Source organism: Lampris incognitus, chromosome 5, assembly GCF_029633865.1.
Source record: "Lampris incognitus isolate fLamInc1 chromosome 5, fLamInc1.hap2, whole genome shotgun sequence".
NCBI classification, from domain to species: domain Eukaryota; kingdom Metazoa; phylum Chordata; class Actinopteri; order Lampriformes; family Lampridae; genus Lampris; species Lampris incognitus.
In genome coordinates, this window is record NC_079215.1 from 52,826,260 (window position 1) to 52,850,928 (window position 24,669).

General features: G+C 47.2%; 1 protein-coding gene across 1 annotated transcript in view; it reads right to left on the reverse strand.

Annotated features, from left to right (window-relative positions):
• Window positions 1–24,669, reverse strand: part of camk2d2 (calcium/calmodulin-dependent protein kinase (CaM kinase) II delta 2) — a 56,405-nt gene that overhangs the window by 29,515 nt on the left and 2,221 nt on the right. The window contains exon 2 of the mRNA XM_056280554.1: window positions 22,225–22,319. Coding sequence (XP_056136529.1) covers window positions 22,225–22,319 — 95 coding nt within the window. The remainder of the gene's footprint in view (window positions 1–22,224; window positions 22,320–24,669) is intronic.

A 24,669-nucleotide genomic window follows, 5' to 3' on the forward strand; every position in this document is an offset into this window, starting at 1 on the left:
GTGGAACCAGCCTTGCATGCAAATTGCAGAGGAGCGAGAGTTCACGCACAACTCTCCCAACGCCACGGAACCGCAGCCTGGCCGGTTCTGAAGAAACCATCCGGCTGGCGAGGAGGAGGCGCTTCAGCGCACCACAACATGTAGTCGAGTCAAGTTTTAATTCTGAAGCTCTAAATCATAGTTACAGTCCCCGCGGGGCGAAAAAGTGGATGAGTAAATGATGACAGATGGCACCCTCTATCCTCGGATCCTCGAGTCGATGAGGGCAACGACGTGCCTATGGGCCTCTCAGTCAAAATGAGGGACGCAGGGTAGGAGAATGGAAACCAATAAAAAAAAGGTCTCTGTGTAAAAATGCGTTTTCGTTATTTTCGGGAATGACTAACGAGACACCAGTCTCGTCGGTAAATCCTTTCAAAGAGTCTGGATTTGCTCGAAACGGAGCCGCCGTCCTAGACCAGCAAGCATCAGCGGGGCAGAGTTTTACATGATGAATAACTCCATAATGCATTTTCACAGTGTGACGTGAGCCATTATGAGCCCCTCGGTGTTGACGCGAGTCTGGTGCAGCCGGTCTGAACATCTGCCCGAGTCGTCACCTCTCAGAGCGACACAAAGTGTTTTTAATGGCCGACTAGAACGCTGTGATTTGCACTCAAGCTTGAGTCCTACGGATACCAACACAGACACCAGACAGAGGATTTCTGCTTATGTAGTTAAAACTGACGTAGCCAGGAGCAGCGTAAGTGCTCCACATATGAATGCAGCGCCGATATGATGTTTGGCATAAATGTGAAGCTGTGCCAGTCAGCTGTTACCATTCAGGCCTCTCTCACCCTGTTTTGTTACCATTTAGGCCTCTCTCACCCTGTTTTGTTACCATTCAGGCCTCTCTCACCCTGTTTTGTTACCATTCAGGCCTCTCTCACCTGTTTTGTTACCATTCAGGCCTCTCTCACCCTGTTTTGTTACCATTCAGGCCTCTCTCACCCTGTTTTGTTACCATTCAGTCCTTTCTCACCCTGTTTTGTTACCATTCATGGCCTCTCTCACCCTGTTTTGTTACCATTCAGGCCTCTCTCACCCTGTTTTGTTACCATTCAGGCCTCTCTCCACCCTGTTTTGTTACCATTCAGTCCTCTTTCCACCCTGTTTTGTTACCATTCAGGCCTCTCCCACCCTGTTTTGTTTACCATTCAGGCCTCTCTCACCCTGTTTTGTTACCATTCAGGCCTCTCTCACCCTGTTTTGTTACCATTCAGTCCTCTCTCACCCTGTTTTGTTACCATTCAGGCCTCTCTCACCCTGTTTTGTTACCATTCAGGCCTCTCTCACCCTGTTTTGTTACCATTCAGGCCTCTCTCACCCTGTTTTGTTACCATTCAGGCCTCTCTCACCCTGTTTTGTTACCATTCAGGCCTCTCCCACCCTGTTTTGTTACCATTTCAGGCCTTCTCACCCTGATTTGTTACCATTCAGGCCTCTCCCACGCTGTTTTGTTACCATTCGGGCCTCTCTCACCCTGTTTGTTACCATTCTGGCCTCTCTCACCCTGTTTTGTTACCATTCAGGCCTCTCTCACCCTGTTTTGTTACCATTCAGGCCTCTCTTACCCTGTTAGTTACCATTCAGACCTCTCCACCCTGTTTTGTTACCATTCAGGCCTCTCTCACCCTGTTTTGTTACCATTCAGGCCTCTCTCACAGTTTTGTTACCAATTCAGACCTCCTCTCACCCTGTTTTGTTACCATTCAGGCCTCTCTCACCCTGTTTTGTTACCATTCAGTCCTCTCTCACCCTGTTTGTTACCATTCAGGCCTCTCCCACCCTGTTTTGTTACCATTCAGGCCTCTCTCACCCCTGTTTTGTTACCATTCAGTCCTCTCTCACCCTGTTTTGTTACCATTCAGGCCTCTCTCACCCTGTTTTGTTACCATTCAGGCCTCTCTCACCCTGTTTTGTTACCATTCAGGGCCTCTCTCACAGTTTTGTTACCATTTAGTCCTCTCTCACACTGTTTTGTTACCATTCAGCCTCTCTCACCCTGTTTTGTTACCATTCAGGCCTCTCTCACCCTGTTTTGTTACCATTCAGGCCTCTCTCACCCCTGTTTTGTTACCATTCAGGCCTCTCTCACCCTGTTTTGTTACCATTCAGGCTCTCTCACCCTGTTTTGTTACCATTCAGGCCTCTCTCACAGTTTTGTTACCATTTAGTCCTCTCTCACACTGTTTTTGTTACCATTCAGTCCTCTCCCACGCTGTTTTGTTACCATTCGGGCCTCTCTCACCCTTGTTTTGTTACCATTCGGCCTCTCACCCTGTTTTGTTACCATTCAGGCTCTCCCACCCTGTTTTGTTACCATTCAGGCCTCTCTCACCCTGTTTTGTTACCATTCAGGCCTCTCTCACCCTGTTTTGTTACCATTCAGGCCTCTCTTACCCTGTTTGTTACCATTCAGACCTCTCCAACCCTGTTTTGTTACCATTCAGGCCTCTCTCACCCTGTTTTGTTACCATTCAGGCCTCTCTCACAGTTTTGTTACCATTCAAGACCTCTCTCACCTGTTTTGTTACCATTCAGGCCTCTCTCACCCTGTTTTGTTACCATTCAGTCCTCTCTCACCCTGTTTTGTTACCATTCAGGCCTCTCCCACCCTGTTTTGTTACCATTCAGGCCTCTCTCACCCTGTTTTGTTACCATTCAGTCCTCTCTCACCCTGTTTTGTTACCATTCAGGCCTCTCTCACCCTGTTTTTACCATTCAGGCCTCTCCACCCTGTTTTGTTACCATTCAGGCCTCTCCCACCCTGTTTTGTTACCATTCAGGCCTCTCCCACCCTGTTTTGTTACCATTCAGGCCTCTCTCACCCTGTTTTGTTACCATTCAGGCCTCTCCCACCCTGTTTTGTTACCATTCAGGGCCTCTCTCACACCTGTTCTTGTTACCATTCAGTCCTCTCTCACCCTGTTTTGTTACCATTCAGGCCCTCCCACCCTGTTTTGTTACCATTCAGGCCCTCCCACCCTGTTTTGTTACCATTCAGGCCTCTCCCACCCTGTTTTGTTACCATTCAGGCCCTCTCACCCTGTTTTGTTACCATTCAGGCTCTCTCACCCTGTTTGTTACCATTCAGCCCTCTCTCACCCTGTTTTGTTACCATTCAGGTCTTCCCACCCTGTTTTGTTACCATTCAGGCCTCTCCCACCCTGTTTTGTACTGCATTCAGGCCTCTCTCACCCTGTTTTGTTACCATTCAGGCCTCTCTCACCCTGTTTTGTTACCATTCAGGTCTTCCCACCCCTGTTTTGTTACCATTCGGACCCTCCCCACCTGTTTTGTTACCATTCGGGCTTCTCTCACCCTGTTTTGTTACCATTCAGGCCCCTCCCACCCTGTTTTGTTACATTCAGGCCTCTTTCACCTGATTTGTTACCATTCAGGCCTCTCCCACCCTGTTTTGTTACCATTCAGGCCTCTCCAACCCTGTTTTGTTACCATTCAGGCCTCTCCCACCCTGTTTTGTTACCATTCAGGCCTCTCTCACCCTGTTTTGTTCATTCAGTCCTCTCTCACCCTGTTTTGTTACCATTCAGGCCCTCCCACCCTGTTTTGTTACCATTCAGGCCCTCCCACCCTGTTTTGTTACCATTCAGGCCTCTCCCACCCTGTTTTGTTACCATTCAGGCCTCTCCCACCCTGTTTTTACCTTCCCTAAGCTACTGGTGTGTCTGCCTGATGGTGTGTCTGCCAGCTTCCTCCCTGGAAATTGGTTATCTCATTTAAAATATCCCTTTAAAGACGCACTTGTGCACAGTGCTAGTCCTCCATTTGAGTCTGCTTACTTGTGGGACGAACACATCCCTTAGCAGAACCTCCTCCATGATTCTGCTTCGCCAAAAACACAGATTTTTTTTGGGAGGGGGAGCTCTAAATGTCCCCCCTTTTTCTCCCCAACTGTATCCGGCCAATTATCCCACTCTTCCGAGCCATCCCGGTCGCTGCTCCACCCCCTCTGCTAACCGGGGAGGGCTGCAGACTACCACGTCCCTCCTCCGATACATGTGGAGTCGCCAGCCGCTTCTTTTCACCTGACAGTGAGGAGTTTCACCAGGGGGACGAACACCTGGATGGCACCAGGAAGGAACATGCTACCCCCCCGAATAGGCGCCCCCGACCGACCAGAGGAGGCGCTAGCGCAGCGACCAGGACACATACCCACATCCGGCTTCCCACCTGCAGACACGGCCAATTGTGGCTGTAGGGACACCCGACCAAGCCGGAGGTAACGCGGGGATTTGAACCGGCGATCCCCGTGTTGGTAGGCAACGGAATAGACCGCCACGCCACCCGGACGCCCCAAAACACAGACTTCCTGACCTCTCTAAGACAGACGTAAGAGTCACATATTAGTTTATTTACTGCTCAGAAAAAGAAAAATCACTAAATGTCACAAATTGTGTTTTACTACAAGAGATTTTAATTTCCGATGACTGTAATATCTCATTTAACACACGTGGACTTATTATCACGTGTCCTAATAATGAAAAAAAATCATATACCTACAGTTTTTTATCCATAGTTTTCACACACACACACACACAAAACCCCATAGCTCAGAGAAAGTGGACAGCTGTGAGTCTATCATGCTGAAGCTTTACTCTGAAGAGACACACACATCAGCAGATACAGGAAATAAATAACGGGTGAGCCGCAAAATCATTTAGTCCTGTACTGATTTACCATTAATGAACTGATGGGGGCGCTCATTTGAGCATGACTGTGCAAGGAGCTCGTGCTCACTAACACTGTGCAGATGTTAGACTATAATGAAGTGTGTTGACTGAAAGGTGTGACATGTGACATGGTCCTGCACCGTTGCTTTATTTACAGCTCTGATAAGCAGGCTCAACATCGTCCTAGGCCTTCTGTAGGCCGTCTGTTGACTTTCTCCTTCTCCATTTATGCTTTTGCACGTGTGTGTGTGTGTGTGTGTGTGTGTGTGTGTGTGTGTGTGTTTGCAAGTGAGTATCTTTCTTCTTCCCTCCATCCCCATCTGTGTAGCACTAAAATATAACGCTCTCTTTATTTGTTTCTGTAGAAGTTAATAAAGGTTTTCCTGGGCGTCCGGGTGGCGTGGTGGTCTATTCCGTTGCCTACCAACACGAGGATCGCCGGTTCGAATCCCCGCGTTACCTCCGGCTTGGTCGGGCGTCCGTATAGACACAGTTGGCTGTGTCTGCGGGTGGGGAGCCGGATAGGCTATGTGTCCTGGTCGCTGCACTAGCGCCACCTCTGGTCGGTTGGGGCGCCTGTTCGGGGGGGACTGGGGGAAATCGCGTGATCCTCCCACATGCTTCGTCCCCCCGGTGAAACTCCTCACTGTCAGGTGAAAAGAAGCGGCTGGCGACTCCACATGTATCGGAGGAGGCATGTGGTAGTCTGCAGCCCTCCCCGGATCAGCGGGGGGGTGGAGCAGAGACCGGGACGGCTCGGAAGAGTGGGGTAATTGGACGGGTACAATTGGGGAGAAAAGGGAGGAAACCCCCCCCACCAAAAAAAATAAATAAATAAAAAAAATAAAGGTTTTCCTTACTGCTGTTAACCAATCCAGTATGTCCGGCGTGCCGACAGACGCGTTCATCTTTATGTCCACGCACAGTTTTCCGTCTCTGTGTTGTGGACCGACACCGTTCGCCGGCCTGGAGCAGAAAAGGGTCGCGGACCCCCAAGTCCGGTTTGCTCGCAGAGTTGGGCCATTTGAAGTCCTACTTGAGTGTGCTTTGGGAGGGTTCAGCCTTATTTGCCCTGACATGACAAACCGTTGCCCTCGTGAGACACATTTTCAACACTCTGGAGTTGTTCCGGGGGTCAATCTACCCCCCCACCCCCCCACCCCACCCATTTCTTCTTCTTCTCCCCACTGCTGCTTATTTCTATCCCAGTTAGTTTCTGACGACTCTCGTCTGCAGCCGCACTGCAGCAGAGTGTGATACCGAGTCTGTGTGTGTGTGTGTGTGTGTGTCTGTGTGTGTGTGTGTCTGTGTTTTGTGTAATGCATTGTTCTTTTGCATTACATAAAGCACCGGTAGGTGTATTATAAGGACATGTACCGACAGCATCTATCTAACTCCTGGTCCATATGCCCACCCTGATGGAGTTATGGAGCCACTCTGATGCATCATCCCACTGTGGTTATGCTCTCCTACCTGCAGAGCACGCAGGCGCCGTCTCTACTAGAAACACACACACACACATGCACACCCACACACACATGCACACGCACATGCACACAAGGGTGCTGGGTTTGTTCTTCTCCAATTTAATTAAGTGTTTTAATTAAAACGATGTAGCGGGGTGAATTTAACATCCTCTGTAGCCAATGGCTAAGTGGTTCTTCTCCATAAGGTCCCCCCCACCCCCCCACCCCCCCCCCCCCCTGCAGAACCCCTTGGGTTCAAGTGAAATCTTTACACCGAGCTGATACACCGTCACCCTTTGCCGGCTCCTAATAGAGAGAAAATTATGAGCCCACGTCCAATAACTCCTCTCTCCCTCTTTTTTTTTCTTTGTCGGGGAGACAAAAGGTGTCTGGTGGCGGCGATAAAGACGTCCCCCCGGGAGTATTTCCTCCGAGTCTCACAGTACACTATAATGTCTGCCCCTATCTCACCCAGCGCAATTCAGCCATGCACGTTAGACAATTATGTAAAATAAACGGTTTAAGCCGACGGAGGTCTAGACATACCGACAGGACTCGGGCCGAGAAAAACACACCTCCGCTGCCTCTCACACACGAGCTTACAGGAAACTCCACAATACCCATAATGAACTGTGATTCGCCATTCACGTTCCCGTGGTCCTTTTGATCCGTGCTGTCATGGCGATCATGAAGAAAACCTAATAACCTAATCAGCGACATGTGCGTTCATAACACAGAGGCCGCCCTATCGGGTTTGATTCGCTCATCGCTACATCACCGACGGGTCTCAGTTTTATTCTATCAGAGGCAGAGGTGGGAAGTAACTAAGTACAAATACTTCGTTACTATACGTTACTGTAACGAAGTACAAATACTTCGTTACTGTACGTTACTGTAACGAAGTACAAATACTTCGTTACTGTACTTAAAGTAGATTTGTCAGGTATCTGTACTTTACTTGAATATTCATTTTTCGGACAACTTTTTTTACTTTTACTCCCTACATTTTAACACAAATTTCTGTACTTTCTACTCCTTACATTTTCAAAACGGGCTCGTTACACTAGTTTTAATGCATTCGGGGGGGAATTATCGATTGTTAACATTATAACCCTGTAGACTCAAAAGTCAGTCTCTAAACGCTTAGTGGAGATGATCTCGGATAGTCTCGCGGTACCAGACGGACGTAATTTCATTTGAAGTTGGGATGGTTAAGATAATAGTAAAGCCGAACGACTTGGGGGAAAAAGGACTATACCGGTGTTGTCGCATGTTTGATTTTTTTAATTAATATTTTCATGGGACAGACTTATCATAAAATGATCTACTTCTCTGGCTAATACTCACGGTGCCTTGATGGAAGTCATGGATGTCTGAATTCATAAAACGATCCTTTTACCAAGGACTATTTTCGGGCTAGACTTTTCAAATTAATCTGTGCCTTCAACTCAATTAAAACACGGTGATAATGTAACTTTGACTAAAAATAAAAGTGACATGGTGAAATGGCCGAGCCTGTAGTTTTTACTGTTATACGTTGAGTACATTTCAGAGCCCGTACTTTTTACTTTCAACTTGAGTAAAGAAGTTGAGGCAGTACTTCTGCTTTTACCAGAGTCTATTTTTACACAAGTATCTGTACTTCTACTTGAGTAAATGTAGCCCTGGTTAAATATATCAGGCTTTAAAAATGCAGAGAATAAATAATGTCGTATTATTGGGAAAATAAATTCATTTAAGAGAGAAGGTTAAGATCATATAAATAGTTTTAAAAAGTCATTGCATAGAGTTTCATAATATTGAATAGTAACGTGTGTTTTACTATTTACAAGGTTTGTGCTCATACGTCATAAGTTCATAGTTGAGCATAGTTTATTTGAATTACACATGGTCCAGCACGTGTTGTTAAGTTTAACAACCTCACCTGATTTAATCCAAATGTCATTCATTCTTTTTCTTTAATGTAATTCGTGTATCCTAAATTATTAACCAATCTGATAGTGTATTCCGAGGAAACGGGGTGGGGCTTGGGGCCCCAACACTTGGTTTCGTGGGTGACAGTGGCAGACAGCAGCTGGACACGATAGAGTGAACTTGTCATTTTTGACACTGATCGTGAACTTTGTATGCAGACCGTCTGGGGATCGACATCGTGTGTTTGCGTATATTGTTTCTACCAAAGGAGTCGGACAAGGTGAACGGTGAGCAGGGAAGGCCTCCGTGGACAACACTGAAACGTTCTCCCGGCTGCCGTGCTACCTTGGGCTGCCCTGCTGTTTCCTCGACATGGCCTTCGTTCTCTCTCATCCTCTGGTGCTCGCTGCGCAAGCGGTTACCCTGATTCCCACCATCGTTGCCCCTCTCCCCCTCTCCCCTGGCGCGGGGACTCGTGAGTACAAACCGCCATTCATGCACGTGCATTTTGTTTACACTTGGCAGTGACCAAGCGAAGTGGCCGTAACGGTTTGTAGGCCCCACCGCTCCCAAGCTACATGTCAGGCTTGCAACGTACCCGTGACAGTCTGGGTGAAAGTTGGACTGTGTCGTCACTGCATTGTGTGAGTGTGTGTGCGAGTGTGTGGGCCCACTTTATTATCTCCGCTTTATTATCTTTCTAGGTTTTGAACCTACATGGCTTAAAGCCATACATTGTGTTTACATACAAATCCTAGTATTTTGATGTCATATCTATATTATCATTGTCTACAATTCCTCATTTCATTTCATATTGCTTGTTAAATAAATATCTATATTTTGGTACATTTTAAGTTAAACGTGTTGTGTCCCATATTTAAAAAATAGATAATTCATATAATTCATAGGGTAAACAGGAAGTCTTAATTCATGTTACTTCCTTTTAGTCATGGAGGCACTGCCAATATTTACGGTTTATTTACAGCATTAGGACATTTTGGTAACCAGCTGATAAGGTAAGAGCACCATTTATTTAGATCATAACCCAGGGCCCGCCCATATTAGTAACAGACTGCAGATTTTCTTTAGATAAATATGGGACGGGTGTTACATGAAGAATGTGTGTACTTTTGCCACCTCTTATCAGAAGGAACTACGGTGCTTTACGGTAACAGAAACATGGCCCGGCAAGGGCGTCATCACACCGCTTACCGATGATACCCAGCCCAACCAGCTCAGACAGCTTTTTAAATCAATAAATTCTCAACGTCCATCTGTTATCATTGACAGTCTGTATCAATATGCTTATTTGAGGCCAGTGCATTCTTAGTGCCGGTACTATGCCCGGGCAAATGGGGAGGGTTGCGTCAGGGAGGGCAAATATGCGGATCATGAATCAGATTTCCCATACCGGATCGGTCGAGGCCCGGGTTACCCGTGACCATCAGCGGTACTGTTGGCCAGCAGGGTGCCGGTGGAAACTATGCTACTGTTGGGTGAAGGAGAGGGAGAGGGAAGGCATGTCCAGAGAAGATGCAGAGGAGAGGAAGAGATGCAAACGGATGAGCCGCCGTGGCGACCCATAACGGGAACAGCCAAAAGTAGTAGTAGTAGTAGTACTAATAGAAGTAGTAGAAGCAGCAGCAGCAGTAGTAGTCGTAGTAGTACAAGCAGCAGCAGTAGTAGTAGTGTAGAAGTAGTAGTACTAGTAGAAGTAGTAGAAGCAGCAACAGTAGTAGTGGTGGCAGTAGTAGTAGTAGTAGTAGAGGTAAGTGAAAGCATTAGTAGTAGTAGTGGTAGTAGTAATAGAAGCAGCAGTAGTAGTAGTTGTAGAAGCAGCAGTAGTAGGTAGTAGTAGTAGAAGCAGCAGCAGCAGTAGTAGTAGTAGTGGTAGTACCAGCAGTAGTAGTACTAGTAAAAGCAGTAGTAGAAGCAGCAGTAGTGGTTGTAGAAGCAGCAGCAAGTCAGTAGTAGTAGTAGTATAGTGGAAGCAGTAGCAGTAGTAGTAGTAGTAGTATTGTAGTAGAAGCAGTAGTAGTAGTAGTAGTAGAACTAGTTGTTGCAGTAGTAGAAGCAGCAGCAGTAGTAGTAGTAGTAGTAGTAGTAGAAGCAGTACTAGTAGCAGTTATACAGACTCTTTAAAGCTTGGTATACTCTATGAAAGGTGCTACTCACTCAAAAGGTCATTAAACAGATTTAATATCTTCTGATCATTTTATCCCACGTGCTTTTTTTTTACAGAATATTTACCTCCCTGACCATGAAGCTTTAATGTTGTATTTTCCATCATTTTTCATTTACACTTCCTTAACTGTGACTCAGCCACCAAACTCTGTGTTTGTACATACTGCATGCTGAATCAATCAAATACCTGCTGAGGCTCTTCTATAGCTCTTTTTATTATGAATTATGTCTATCAGTTTATTTTTATGAATTATGTCTGTCAGTTTATTTTTTTATGAATGATGTCTATCAGTTTTAGACTCTACTGCACCCGTTGGAGGGAGGAAGACAACACGTCGTGCCGCCGTGTCTAAATGAAAGTGAAAGTCAGAACAATGAAAGGCTGAAATGCACGGGAATATACTCAAGTCAAATAACAATCTGGGTATTTTGAAAGGCTTGTGCGTGGGCATCACAGGGGCAGATAAGGATGTGACGGTGGCAGTTCAGGGCTGTTGATTCGGTCCCGCCACCAGTGCCTCGCCATATCGGCGATCGCTCCACGTCTGCCACATCGCACGACATGCAGGCGGATGGCTGCTGTATTTAAAGCAGTAATTTGTCAAGAGACAGGGGACGTGTGAGACCAAGCGAGGCGAAACAAAAAAAAAAACAAAATGGAAAACTGAATAAGGTAAAAGAATAAAAGAGCTGAAATGGTAATGATTACCAAACAATTACTCGATTGCTAAGGGAAAATGTTTGAATGTAATCAGTGAATTGGTTTGAGTAAGTGGTAAATGAGAAGCTGCAATATCAAAATGTAGGTAATGTTACCTGGAAACTGACATCATCAGTTATGGCAAGAAGGTGAAAAAAAAATTTTTTTTTTCCCCCCCAATTTTTAACCCCAAACTTTATCCAGCCAATTACCCCACTCTTCCGAGCCATCCCAGTCGCTGCTCCACCCCCTCTGCTGATCCGGGGAGGGCTACTGACTACCACATGCCTCCCCGATACATGTGGAGTCGCCAGCCGCCTTCTTTTCACCTGACAGTGAGGAGTTTCACCAGGGGACGTAGCGCGTGGGAGGATCACGCTATTCCCCCCCAGTTCCCCCTCCCCCACGAACAGGCACCCCGACCGACCAAAGAGGCGCTAGTACAGTGACCAGGACACATACCCATATCCGGCTTCCCGCCCACAGACACAGCCAGTTGTGTCTGTAGGGATGCCCGACCAAGCTGGAGGTAACACAGTGATTCGAACCGGCGATCTCCATGTTGGTAGGCAACGGAATAGACCACTACGCTACCCGGACATCCAGTGAAATTCAGTTATTTTATGTTATAGTGAACATGCTATATATATATATATATATATATATATATATATATGTGTGTGTGTGTGTGTGTGTGTGTGTGTGTGCGCGCATGGCTGCATGCATGAACACCAGCCATTATTATCATAATCATTACAGTAACACTATAGAGGACCTGAAGAAGTACCAAAAATCAAAGTGAAGAACATCCTCATGTGTTTTATTGCCAGTGCATGTGTACCATATAGTCAAGGCTCAGCGTTTCCGGTTTTATTTTTCAAAGCCATCCAGCATGCCGAATTTCGCCACAAGAGGACACTGTTACATAACCTCACACAAACAGGAACAACTTTTGGATCCGCAGAAACATAAAATCCGGGTGAAAATGAGTTTAAAAATCTGGGTATTTTCGGTGAAAGCTGAGAACGCTGAGCCTTGCATAAAGTAGAATGCACATGAGAGGAAAAAGAGCAGGAGGAGTGATTGCTAAGTATCTTATAGTTAAAGAAATTAGAAATTATGAAAAAGACACATTTCAACAAATCTCACGGCAACACGGTCCAGGATTTGATCCTAGCTCTTATTTGTGGGGTTTGTGCTTCTTCTGGCGACCCGAGAATTTCCTCACGTTCTCCGTTTTCTCCCACAGACATGAATGTTGGATGAACTGGAGAATCTGAACTGCCCATAGGTACGGATGATGTGTCTGAGTGATTGTGTTGCCCTGAAACGGACTAATAAACCAGTCCAATGGGGGCGTCCGGGTGGCGTGGCGGTCTATTCCGTTGCCTGCCAACACGGGGGTCGCGGTTCAAATCCCCGTGTTACCTCCGGCTTGGTCGGGCGTCCTACAGACACAATTGGCCGTGTCTGCGGGTGGGAAGCCGGATGTGGGTACGTGGTCTGGTCGCTGCATAGCGCCTCCTCTGGTTGGCCGGGGTGCCTGTTCGGGAGGGGGGGGGGAATAGCATGATCCTCCCACGCGCTACATCCCCCTGGAGAAACTCTTCACTGGCGGGTGAAAAGAAGCAGCTGGCGACTCCACATGTATTGGAGGAGGCATGTGGTAGTCAGCAGCCCTCCCCGGATCGGTAGAGGGGGTGGAGCGGCGACCAGGCCAGCTAGGAAGAGTCGGGTAATTGGCCAAGTACAATTGGGGAGAAAAGGGGGGGGGGTCCAACATACATAAATAAATAAATAAATAAATAAACCAATCCAATGTCTCCCAGCCTCCATCTAATGCTTTCCGGGGTAGCCCATGGGAGTGAATTGAAATAATGAGCAGGTTTAGAGTAGGGTTGGAACGATGCGTCAAAATTATCGGCCACCGTCAGGCCAACAATCGGCTATTCCCGATACCCCCCCCCCCCACGGCCATCTTCAGCTAATGGAATCACGGAAGAGCCCGTTGAGGAAAACAATACAAAAAATCCCCTATTTGGGATTACTTCGGTTTTCAACAGGATGCAAACCGGCAAGCGGAAGGACCTAAGTGAACTAATCTGCTGTCTGTCTCGCCGCAGGAGATTCGGACACTGCCAATTTGCACGAGCATTAATGCGAAAATCTCATTTTACTGAAACAGTGCAGCCTATGGGCTACTTGTTCTTCAGCTAGGCCAAATAAATCACCTTAAGATCTTTGCTAAGCAGGAGGCTGTAAAGACAGGCTGGACAGCTGTCTCACACCATCTGAGGCAACAACAACAACAAAGAGAGAGAGAGAGAGAGAGAGAGAGAGAGAGAGAGAGAGAGAGAGAGAGAGAGAGAGAGAGAGAGAGAGAGAGAGGAGAGAGAGAGAGAGAGAGAGAGAGAGAGAGAGAGAGAGAGAGAGAGAGAGAGTCCGGTTGTTTCAGATGAAGGACGCCTCCACTTGCAGCCTCCAAATGAACAAAGATCTGGGGATGATGGTCAGGGGGGGGCACAACTGCACATAACAGTTTTGGTCTGGTTCTCAGATAGGATTTATGAATCGACGTCGCTTTTCAGCACCAATCGGTCGGACAGCGACCATTAAAGACGGCTTAACTGTCCTTTAGTCGCCGCCACGTTGCGCGGAGGACTCGCCTGAAATCGGTGCACCCAATTGCCGGTTCCTGCTCGCGCACCGCGCACGCTCTGGGTTGCACTTTACAGGTTAATGGGGTTGAATTCTCGCGGAGGCAGAGCATGAAATTAGCAGAATAAAAGGACAAAAATCGTGCAAAGAAAAAACAACAACCACTGATTGGACTCAGTCAATCGCCGATGGCCGATATATCCGTCCAAATAAATTAATAAATGAATGAGTGAGTGAGTGAGTGAGTGAGTGAGCGAGTGAGTGAGTGAATGCATCAACTGCGACTTTGACTTGAAACTGACTGGCTGAGGCTACAGTCCACCACAAAACAGTACTTGAGGACGTCTAGATCTAACCTTGTGGCTCAGTCGGAAAAACCCCACAGAGCTTACTCACTCACACACACACACACTTACAGTTGACACAAGTGCAAAGCATTTTCTTTGCCAACAGCTACTGCAACCGTGGTACTATTCATTCTCACTGTTCTTCTTCATACCCATGTTCCTCTTTCCAGTTGCATTTGTACATTTTTTTCTCAAGCACAACACTAAGGCACTATAAGGAGACACGCAATGCACAGATACACAAACTCCATATATATACAAAAACACATTCTGACTTAACATTTTCTGCTTTTGCAATGCAGTAGCTCCGCAGAGGACAGACTTCCTGTGTTAGTATAAGAAATCCAGCAGTGTAATGTTTGAGTCCATTCCCACCTCTTCCATAACTATGTGGTCTGTAATGGCCACCACCCTCAGGTCAGGGCCTGTCTCCAACGCACCATCTGGTCAAGGGCAAGAATCTGCAAACTGCCCACCTTCCAAGGTTCTCTACAACTCCGGGACAAGGATCCACAGGCTCCCTGCAACCTGGCTTTGGCATTCTTTCGGCTCTTACTCAAGTCCAGCACTAAAAACTCAAGTCAGCTCAATTCATACGCTACATGTATATGGGTATGTATATTTCTGGGGGGGTGTTTCTATTACTGCCGTTCAGAGCTTCCTACCCGTTCAACCAGTCACTCACTAACGTGTGCATATGCCCCACTCCCTAAATCTTCGATCTTAGTTTCTCACACATATTGTCGTCCATATCAGAAGTGGACTGCCGGGGTTAGCAAGTCCTTTTCTGCTGGCCTAGAGGTTGTCAGAACCAGACAATTATATCTTTGTAATTTTATATTTTCATTAATGCTATATCTATTTTACAAGGTTCGTTCCCATCAGTCTATTAACATCTTTTAATTGCTATTCTATGAATCCTAATTGTGCTTTACAGCACTTTTTGTTTGCTTGGTGGTCTTATGAGTAAACGTGGCCGGTTGTGGTGAGAGTTTGTTCTCGTTTCTTTGGTGATGACATCGATTTGGGCTATGTGATGTCTATTTTTGGTTGCAGCATCCCGTCATACTGTGTAATAGTGGTAAATCCTTGATGGTTTCAGTATCGATGTACTCATGTCTCAGCAATTAGTGTATTTTAACTCTCATAGGTGTTGAGCCTCGTGATAAATCCCTTTATTCCACTTGATATTGGTTACTGTCACTACGAATAAGGGTTGGTCACATTGAATGGCAATAGCGTATAGCCCCAGTGTCATGGTGAGGTTATTTGAAGGCGGTTTAATTGCACTTAAGACCTAGTTATAAAATACCCAGCCCGTCACTGGTGTATATACTACAGTTAGAAAATGTCTCATGTTGTTTTTACAGTTAATGTGACCTTTGTGCACAACCCACTAAATCAATGTCCTTTGTGTGTGTGCAAATTCAATGAGCAGGTATAATTAAAGCGGCAGTAGACAACTTTTTTTTTTTTTTGCTTTAACTTATGAAGTAAATGTTTACAGCACAGTATTATGGCTGTAGAATAATAAAACAATTGGCATTTAGCTTGGTTCCCAAAAAGCCTCACTTTCACTGCGCAATACTGTCTGCCACCGGGTATGAACTGGTGGGAAAATTAAGGCTTGATATATGGCACACAGGAAGTGTGGCAACCATTGCACAACCAAAATAGGAAGAGGGTAGCACTTTTGTTTTTCCCCGGTAGCTATCGGTAGCCATCCCCAGTAGCAGAAATGGCGGATGGTGGAACAACCAGGCAAAGAAGGTGAAGTGTGATGGTCTGGAAGCCTGTCCAGGGTGTCTCCCCGCCTGCCACCCAATGACTGCTGGGATAGGCTCCAGCATCCTCGCGACCCTGAGAGGAGAATAAGCGGTTCGGATAATGGATGGATGGATGGCTGGATGGATGTTTTACTCTTCCTTTACTTCACTGAGATTGGGGTTTCTAGTTCCAATAGGACAGCAGGACAGTAGCCAGGCTGCTAATAAACGGAAAGCGATTCGGTTGTCTTTGCGACAGTGGCGCAAACAATAATACCACTCGGAAACACTAGGGGGGGGGCTGAAAAGTCTACTGCAGGTTTAAATCTGGTTCACACGAAACCTCCGAAAACTTGATTAAGACCGTTACATGGCTTGATGCTTCTTTACGTACGCAACGATTTACACGAGAAATAATTGCACAAATCGTTGCATGTTCAATAGCAAGATGGAGGAGATGCGACCGCGACGCCGGGCGACCTTAAGGCACGTGGAAGGTCACCGCACTGGGGACGTTCATCACGACACACGTGGAGCGACGCTCCAACGGCAACAGACCGCCGGGCCGAAGACGGGAGGGGGAAGAAGGGAAGGGGAGACGGCTACCAGCGGGAAAGGGGGAACGCAAGCAGACTGAAACAGCCAGGTTGGAAAAGGGACTTGCAAAAGACAGACAGCAGGAGACAGTGCTAGAGAGAGGAAGAGAGAGAGAGTGAGAAAGAGAGAGAGGGTGAGAGAGAGAGAGAGAGAGAGAGAGAGAGAGAGAGAGAGAGAGAGAGAGAGAGAGAGAGAGAGAGAGAGAGCGCTCTCCAATTACGAATGCCCTCGCTTTCTCCACAGAGAACAATGCCCTAGTTAGTCGAAATGGGGGTTTTTTTTTACTGATACACACACAGATGTATATATATATACATATATATATACATATATATATATATATACACACACACGTACTCGCGCACAAACACCTAGCTGTACTCCAAAAGTCACATGTTCCTCTCCCAGTGTGCATCAGCAGGATGTTTGGTCGGCCAGACAGGTGAGCGTCGACCAAAGAAAAGCCCTTGTGCCATTCAAGAGGAGCTTATTTAATTTCCCTGCATGCACAATTATGTGCGTGTGCACGTGTGTGCGTGCGTGGATGTGTGTGTTCGGCCGTACGTACCTACGAGTGTTGGCGCTTACGTGTGTGTGTGTGTGGGTTTGAGTGACCGGCGGTTTATTTTTAGCCTTAAAGTACGCAGTGCGTCACGTGGTCCCGCTTCCTGTAACTCATCCCTTCTTCCTCCCTTTCCTTTCCTTCCATCCCTCTCGCACAACTGCATCCCCCCCCCCCCCCCCCCCGTCGATCCGAAGAGTGACACGGCCAAGGTGAGAGCGATGGGGAGCGGGCGCGCGAGAGAGAGAGAGAGAGGGCCGTGGTGAAAGATGATAATTTGGGAGGCTCGGAGGAGGAAAGAAAGAAATAGGGTATGGATGAGGAGCGAATCACCAAATAGTAGAAAACAGACATAGACGCACACCGCAGGTCATCCGGCAGGGCGGGACGACCCACGGCGCAGCAACAGACATTTCCTGTTACCATGACATCTGCATGTAAGTTGCCAAAAAAAAAACAAAAATCCCCCCTCCCCCTCCGATTACCATAGCAACCGCCCCCCTATCTAACAGGGTCACTTACAAACTCGAATGGCCTCGTGCCAACAACCACAGGGATAAAATGGAACAACGTAGGCAGCAGTAACAGCCCTCGTCGGAGGGCGAGATACCGTCTTCTTCTTTCGGCTTGTTCCCCTGTCTTTCGGGGCTCGCCGCGGCGGATTTTACAGTTTCCGGCGGTACCCGGCGAGGGCACAGCAGCACCAGTGGCGGCTGTCGTTGATCCGGGCCTCGACCGAGTCGGTATGGTCTTGTCAATCCGCGTGCGGATTTGGCGAAATCTTGCGTTAAGATACTCGTCCTGGCACGACCAGTCACCCTACGGATGGGGGCACAAGGTAGAGGGCTGCCAGTACTCATGGATCTGTGTCCGTGCCCGTCGCCGCGGAGGGTATGATACAACAGCGGTCTAAATTCACCCACAGGGTGCAGGTTAAATTACCATCCAGTCACCGCAAGGTACAGCGTCATGATACAGATTGCGTTGATAAGATTAGGACACACAAACAGAAGACCTTTTTCCGCTTCCGGTGTGGGAAGATGGCGGCGCGAATTCACGTTTAGGGCGGCCTCACCCAGTATTGTCCATGCAGTGTCTTTGTCCACATGTGCATCTAAGTTTGTGTCTTCGGTTGATGGCTGGGAGAGCTTGGTCCGCTGCATCCTGTGGACCCCAGGGATGACCACGGACCCTGCTTGGAGCGGCGCCCGAAGAGGACACACCGAGGGCGGTCTGACAGGATGAGGAAGCGGGGCAGGCTAAGCTAACTGCTAGCCCAAGCAGACCAGCAGATCCGATAACACTGAGGGCGAGGCCGCCGCCGCCGCCGGACCGCTTGGTCCGCTGCATCCTGTGGACCCCAGGGATGACCACGGACCCTGCCCGGAGCGGCGCCCGAAGAGGACACACCGGGGGCGGTCTGACAGGATGCGGGAGCGGGGCAGGCTAAGCTAACTGCTAGCCCAAGCAGACCGGCAGATCCGATAACACTGAGGGCGGTCCGGTGGCGGCGGCGGCGGCCTCGCCCGGCGTTGACTGTGTTTTTAGCGTCGTCGTGTGGAGTGCGGGGAGGTGTGTCGAAGGTGTCTGGCTGGGAGAGCTTGGTCCGCTGCATCCTGTGGACCCCAGGGATGACCACGGACCCTGCTCGGAGCGGCGCCCGAAGAGGACACACCGGGGGCGGTCTGACAGGATGCGGGAGCGGGGCAGGCTAAGCTAACTGCTAGCCCACGCAGACCAGCAGTTGTGGCTGGCGTTCGTTCTCCTGGACAGTGATTTTATTTTTATTTTTAGTTTGGATATATGTGTTACTATGGATATATGCGTTACTTTGGATATATGCGTTACTATGGATATATGCGTTACTTTGGATATATGTGTTACTATGGATATATGCGTTACTTTGGATATATGTGTTACTATGGATATATGCGTTACTTTGGATATATGTGTTACTATGGATATATGCGTTACTTTGGATATATGTGTTACTATGGATATATGCATTACTTTGGATATATGTGTTACTATGGATATATGCGTTACTTTGGATATATGTGTTACTATGGATATATGCGTTACTTTGGATATATGTGTTACTATGGATATATGCGTTACTTTGGATATATGTGTTACTATGGATATATGTGTTCTTGTAGTTCCTGGATGTGTGTTTCTGTCTTGGTGTTGCACTGCTGTGGGCCGGGGCAAACGGTGTGTAAATAAAGTGCTCCCGATTCCTGATAGGCCCATTTAAAAAGGAATTAGCAAAAAAAAAAAACAATTGTTTTAACCTTCCTTCGCTGTGAATGTCACATCTTTATCACATGACCTTTCTGTCATCGTGTCGGTCCTACGCCACCGGGGTTAATACCGACACGCTGATACACACAAGTAGGCTGTCAGAGAACCTCACAGCGCCTTTACTGGACTCTATTCAACAATGCTGCCCTGCTCAACTGTTCACAGCACTGTGGCTACCATACCCACATGGGTATGCACACATGCACACACACACACACACACACACGCACACACATTTACAATTGCACGTGTTGGCCACACAAAGTGACAAAGAACGATGACAAAGTCAAAGTGACAGGATGGTGACACACGCGACAGGGAAGAGGACAAATATTCAACTGCTGTGAGGAATACCACGCAGAAAGTACACATGAAGTACACACATGACTTGGAGTGTTTGTGTCATCTTTCTCTCTCTCTCTCTCTGTGTCTCTCTCTCTCTCTCTCGCTCACTCTCTCTGTCTCTCGCTCACCATCTCTACCGCCCATCTTTTTCTTACCCTCTCACTTGTTCCTCTCTTTCGCTCTCATTCACTGACTGATCTGCTCCTCTTAATGAAATGCTGCATAATCAGGATTGCAGCTTTTCCTATAGATCCCAACGCAACAGACACACACACGCACGCACACACACACACACACACACACACACACACACACACACACACACAGCTCTGATCTGCAAGCATTCTAGCCACCAATCCTGCCCTAAACCCTTTTAAACGATGTACAAAACACCCCCACACACACAAACACGCACGCACACATGCACACACACAGTGGCAGCGGCAGAGTGTGTGGGGGTGGAGGTGGGTGGGGGGGGGGTGAGGTCATGATCCTGCCAGAGAGAAGGGAATCAGAGTTGCAATTCCAGGGCTTATCGCGGAAAGAGGCTAAGACCATATCTGACATGCCGGCATGCCTGGTAAGGCAGTATAACCCAGTATAACCCAACACAAAGCATCACAAAAACACAGACACACAGAGAGAGAGAGAGAAAATAAAGACGAAAAAATGATTCCTTTATGTGTGTGTGTGTGTGTGTGTGTGTGTGTGTGTGTGTGTGTGTGTGTGTGTGTGTGTGTGTCCGTCTTGAGAGAGAGCTCTTTGCAGTATTTCTGGACAATCTGTCCCAGCCTGCGAGCGGCGATACCGATCCCTCCGCATGGCGTCCATTACAACCACCGTGATCGACCGGGGCCGAGGAAGGGGGAAGGGGGGGGTCAACGTTACGGAGGAGAGGTAGAGCGGCGGGAACACACGAGAGAGGATAAAGTTAAAAAGAGGGAGGATAAAGGAAAGGGACGAGGGGAAGGAGGAGGAGGAGGAGGAGGAGGAAAGGTGGCAGCGGTGCGCAGCACGGGGAAATAGAAACGAGTCATGGCGAGGGGGAGCTCGGCGGGGGAGGGATGAGGGATGGGAAAGGGACGGCGTGCTGGAGGACTTCAGCCGGGGATAAACTGCGGGCTGTGGGTGTGGGGGGGGGGCGTCATGCAGAAATGGAGAAAAATAACACAATGTAAAACAGCGGGGGGTGGGGTGGGGGGGAGGCTTTGCTCTTTCATGATGTTTTCATGTCGCTCTGAACTTGATCTTATATTGGCTCTGCAAAGCGCCTCCCAAATAAGGTGTATTACTGTCATTATCGCGTTTATTACGTAAGAAGGGCTGCACGCAAAAATAAACGACGTTGAATGGAGCAGAATAGAAGATTCTGTCCGTCTCATCGAAACGCACGAGGACCTGTAAACTGTGCCACGGTCCCGTTATTCATCAAGCTGAGGCATTAAGCCGTTTTCACCCACAAAGAGAGGAATATTCCTGCACAGTCCCGTGACTTAGCTTAAAGCCGGCGAGGCCTGACACTGTGTGGGGCAGCGGGGGGGGGGGTGGATATTTTTGGCATGCAGGCGATGATAAAATCATGCTGCTGGCGAGAACCAAGGAGGGAGAGCAAAGGCACAACACGCCATTGGTTGGTATTGACAGATATGCTGTAGGCTCTTCTTTTGCCCTGTGTGTGTGTGTGTGTGTGTGTGTGTGTGTGTGTGTGTTTGTGTGTGTGTGTGAACCCCAGGCCTAGGGCAACCAGGCCAATGGCAACAATTACAGTGATGGATGTGAAAGAACTGGGTCGGCTTTGCAAGAGATCTGCCCCTGGGACAATAAGACCAGCCAGAGCACTGAATCAATAAGAAAACACACACACACACACACACACACACACACACACACACACACACACACGCGCAAACACAATCTTGTACATCAAAAACTTCCGAATCAACCCAAGGACATAAGAACACAAACACGAGAAAGACATGCGTACTCGCCACACTGCCGCCGTTTTGCTGAGCGAGACATTTTTTTACCCCTGGTTCTTGGAGACGTGAAAGCGAGGACGAACTGTTGGAGATCCAGACTAGACAAACTGAGCCATTTACTTGACGTGCTCACTTTTTACTTGTGTACAAATTATCACCCATGGCTGCTTCCTGCAGCCCGAAACCCAGATGAGCCTCTGCCTCTGTCCGCGTGATTCTCCTCTTCCTGCTTCTCCATCTATCCATCCATCCAACTATATATCCATCCATCCATCCATCCAACTATATATCCATCTATCCATACATCCAACTATATATCCATCTATCCATCCATCCAACTATATAGCCATCTATCCATCCATCCAACTATATATCCATCTATCCATCCATCCATCCAACTATCCATCCATCCAACTATATTTCCATCTATCCATACATTCAACTATATATCCATCTATCCATCCATCCATCCAACTATATATCCATCTATCCATCCATCCCAACTATATAGCCATCTTTTCATCTATCCATCTCCACCAAGTGACTAAATGTTACATGGGGCATGTTTATCCGCACGTGTGTGTGTGTGTGTGTGTGTGTGTGTGTGTGTGTGTGTGTGTGTGTGTGTGTGTGTGTGTGTGTGTGTGTGAGTCAGAGTCATCATACCTCTGGCGGAAAGCTTCTTGGTGTTGATGATTTTGGCAGCATACTCCTGCCCAGAGGATATCTTCACACATCTCCTGACCACTGAGAATGCTCCCCTGAAAAAACAACACAAAAGTACTTCTATAGAATATCCACAATTCACAAAAAACCACAAAAAATTACAACATATGCAACTAACAGTGAACCGGCCCAATTACTGCTGCATACTAATGTGTGCAAACACGTGCATGTACTGTGCACACATAGATGCACACGTCACCCACTCGCATCCACACACTACTCCCAAAGTTCCTAACCCCGTTATGGGGCCAGTGAGACAACTCTTGAGCCTTACTTGTCTATCACAGCCAGGTGTTCTTCTGGTGTTTATGTAGAGCAAGACTTTATCGTACATGTACGAGAAACAGCCATGATAGTTTGGAACTAGGTCGGCTATGTTTGAAAGAGGAGCGATGTGCTGCATCTCTGAACGCAGGCATGGGACGCCGCACTGGTCTGCAGCCAATCCAGCCCTGTTTTTACTTCTCAGCCTCCATCTTTCTGTGCTTTCTCTACTTTTTATTGGAATCTTGGCCCCTATCACAACCAAATATGCATTTAGCTCCTGAAAGCATTGAAGATATCGGCTACATTTAGAAGGGCAAGGGTGCAACAACTCATTACCTAAAACAAACACCCTTGTTCCAACTTATTCTTACCTATCTAATGAACAGCATCTTACATTGACCATAATGTAGATTAGATGACGATGTTGTTTAAAAGCCATGTGTGCTGTCTATATGGCGTGATCTAAGCCTCTCTGGTGTAGCGGATATAATCCTGTTGGTGTTGTTCCTACGACATCATAGTTAATGTTGCTCAAGGACCATCATTGCAACGGACCAATCACGTTGTTGTGCGGTCGTGCCTTTGCGACTCGGGAAAAAGGAGGTTGTGGGGTTAGGTTGTGGGTTACTGTGGGTTAGCTATCTGTTAGGTTAAGGTTAGCTATCGGTTAAGGTTAGCGTAAGGTAAGTGTTAAGTTAAATTTAGAGTAAGTAAGTTTTAAGTTAAGGTTAGAGTAAGTTAAGTGTTAAGTTAAGGTTAGCTATCGGTTAAGGTTAGAGTAAGGTAAGTGTTAAGTTAAGGTTAGCTACCAGTTAAGGTTAGTTATCGGTTAAGGTTAAAGTAAGGTACGTGTTAACCTAAGGTTAGAGTAAGGCAAGTGTTAAGGTTAGCTATCGGTGACAGGTAGAGTAAGGTAAATTAAGGTTAGAGTAAGGCAAGTGTTAAGTTAAGGTTGGCCATCGGTGACGGTTAGAGTAAGGTAAGTTAATGTTAGAGTAAGTTAAGTGTTAAGTGAAGGTTAGCTATCGGTTAAGGTTGGAGTAAGTTACATGTTAAGTTAAGGTTAGAGTAAGGTACGTGTTAAGTTAATGTTAGCTGTCGGTTAAGGTTAGAGTAAGGCAAGTGTTAAGTTAAGGTTAGCTGTCGGTTAAGGTTAGAGTAAGTTACGTGTTAAGTTAAGGTTAGCTATCGGTTAAGGTTAGAGTAAGGCAAGTGTTAAGTTAAGGTTAGCTATCGGTGACGGTTTGAGTAAGGCAAGTGTTAAGTTAAGGTTAGCTGTCGGTTAAGGTTAGAGTAAGGTAAGTGTTAAGTTAAGGTTAGCTATCGGTTAAGGTTAGAGTAAGTTACGTGTTAAGTTAAGGTTAGCTATCGGTGACGGTTTGAGTAAGGCAAGTGTTAAGTTAAGGTTAGCTGTCTGGTAAGGTTAGAGTAAGGTAAGTGTTAAGTTAAGGTTAGCTATCGGGTAAGGTTAAAGTAAGGTAAGTGTTAAGGTTAGCTATCGGCGACGGTTTGAGTAAGGCAAGTGTTAAGTTAAGGTTAGCTGTCGGGTAAGGTTAGAGTAAGTTACGTGTTAAGTTAAGAATAGCTATCGGTTAAGGTTAGAGTAAGTTACGTGTTAAGTTAAGGTTAGCTATCGGTGACGGTTTGAGTAAGGCAAGTGTTAAGTTAAGGTTAGCTATCGGTGACGGTTTGAGTAAGGCAAGTGTTAAGGTTAGGTCGAGGTTATGTTTGGTTAGGTTTGGTATTTTTCCGGGCCGGGCCGGGCCCCCCCCCCCATGTATCAAAGGCACGACGACATCGCAACAGTGTGATTGGTCCGCTGCAGTGGAGGGCCTGGAGCAACATTAACTATGATGTCGTAGGAACAACACCAACACGGCGACATCAGATCGTGGCCCACCCTCCGGGGCCAGAAGTCTGTGGTTAGAGCTTACATCTAGTTTACAGAGGATTTAGTAGAGGACACAATTATAGCATAATAACAAGTTACATAACAGTCGCTCACGAAAGTGCCCGTACAGCCATATGGAATAACAGTGTTGTTTCGTGTCGCTGACAAGAGCACACCCTCACACCGCCATTGCCTTTAATGGGGCCCGCTATGCTACGATGGGTGGA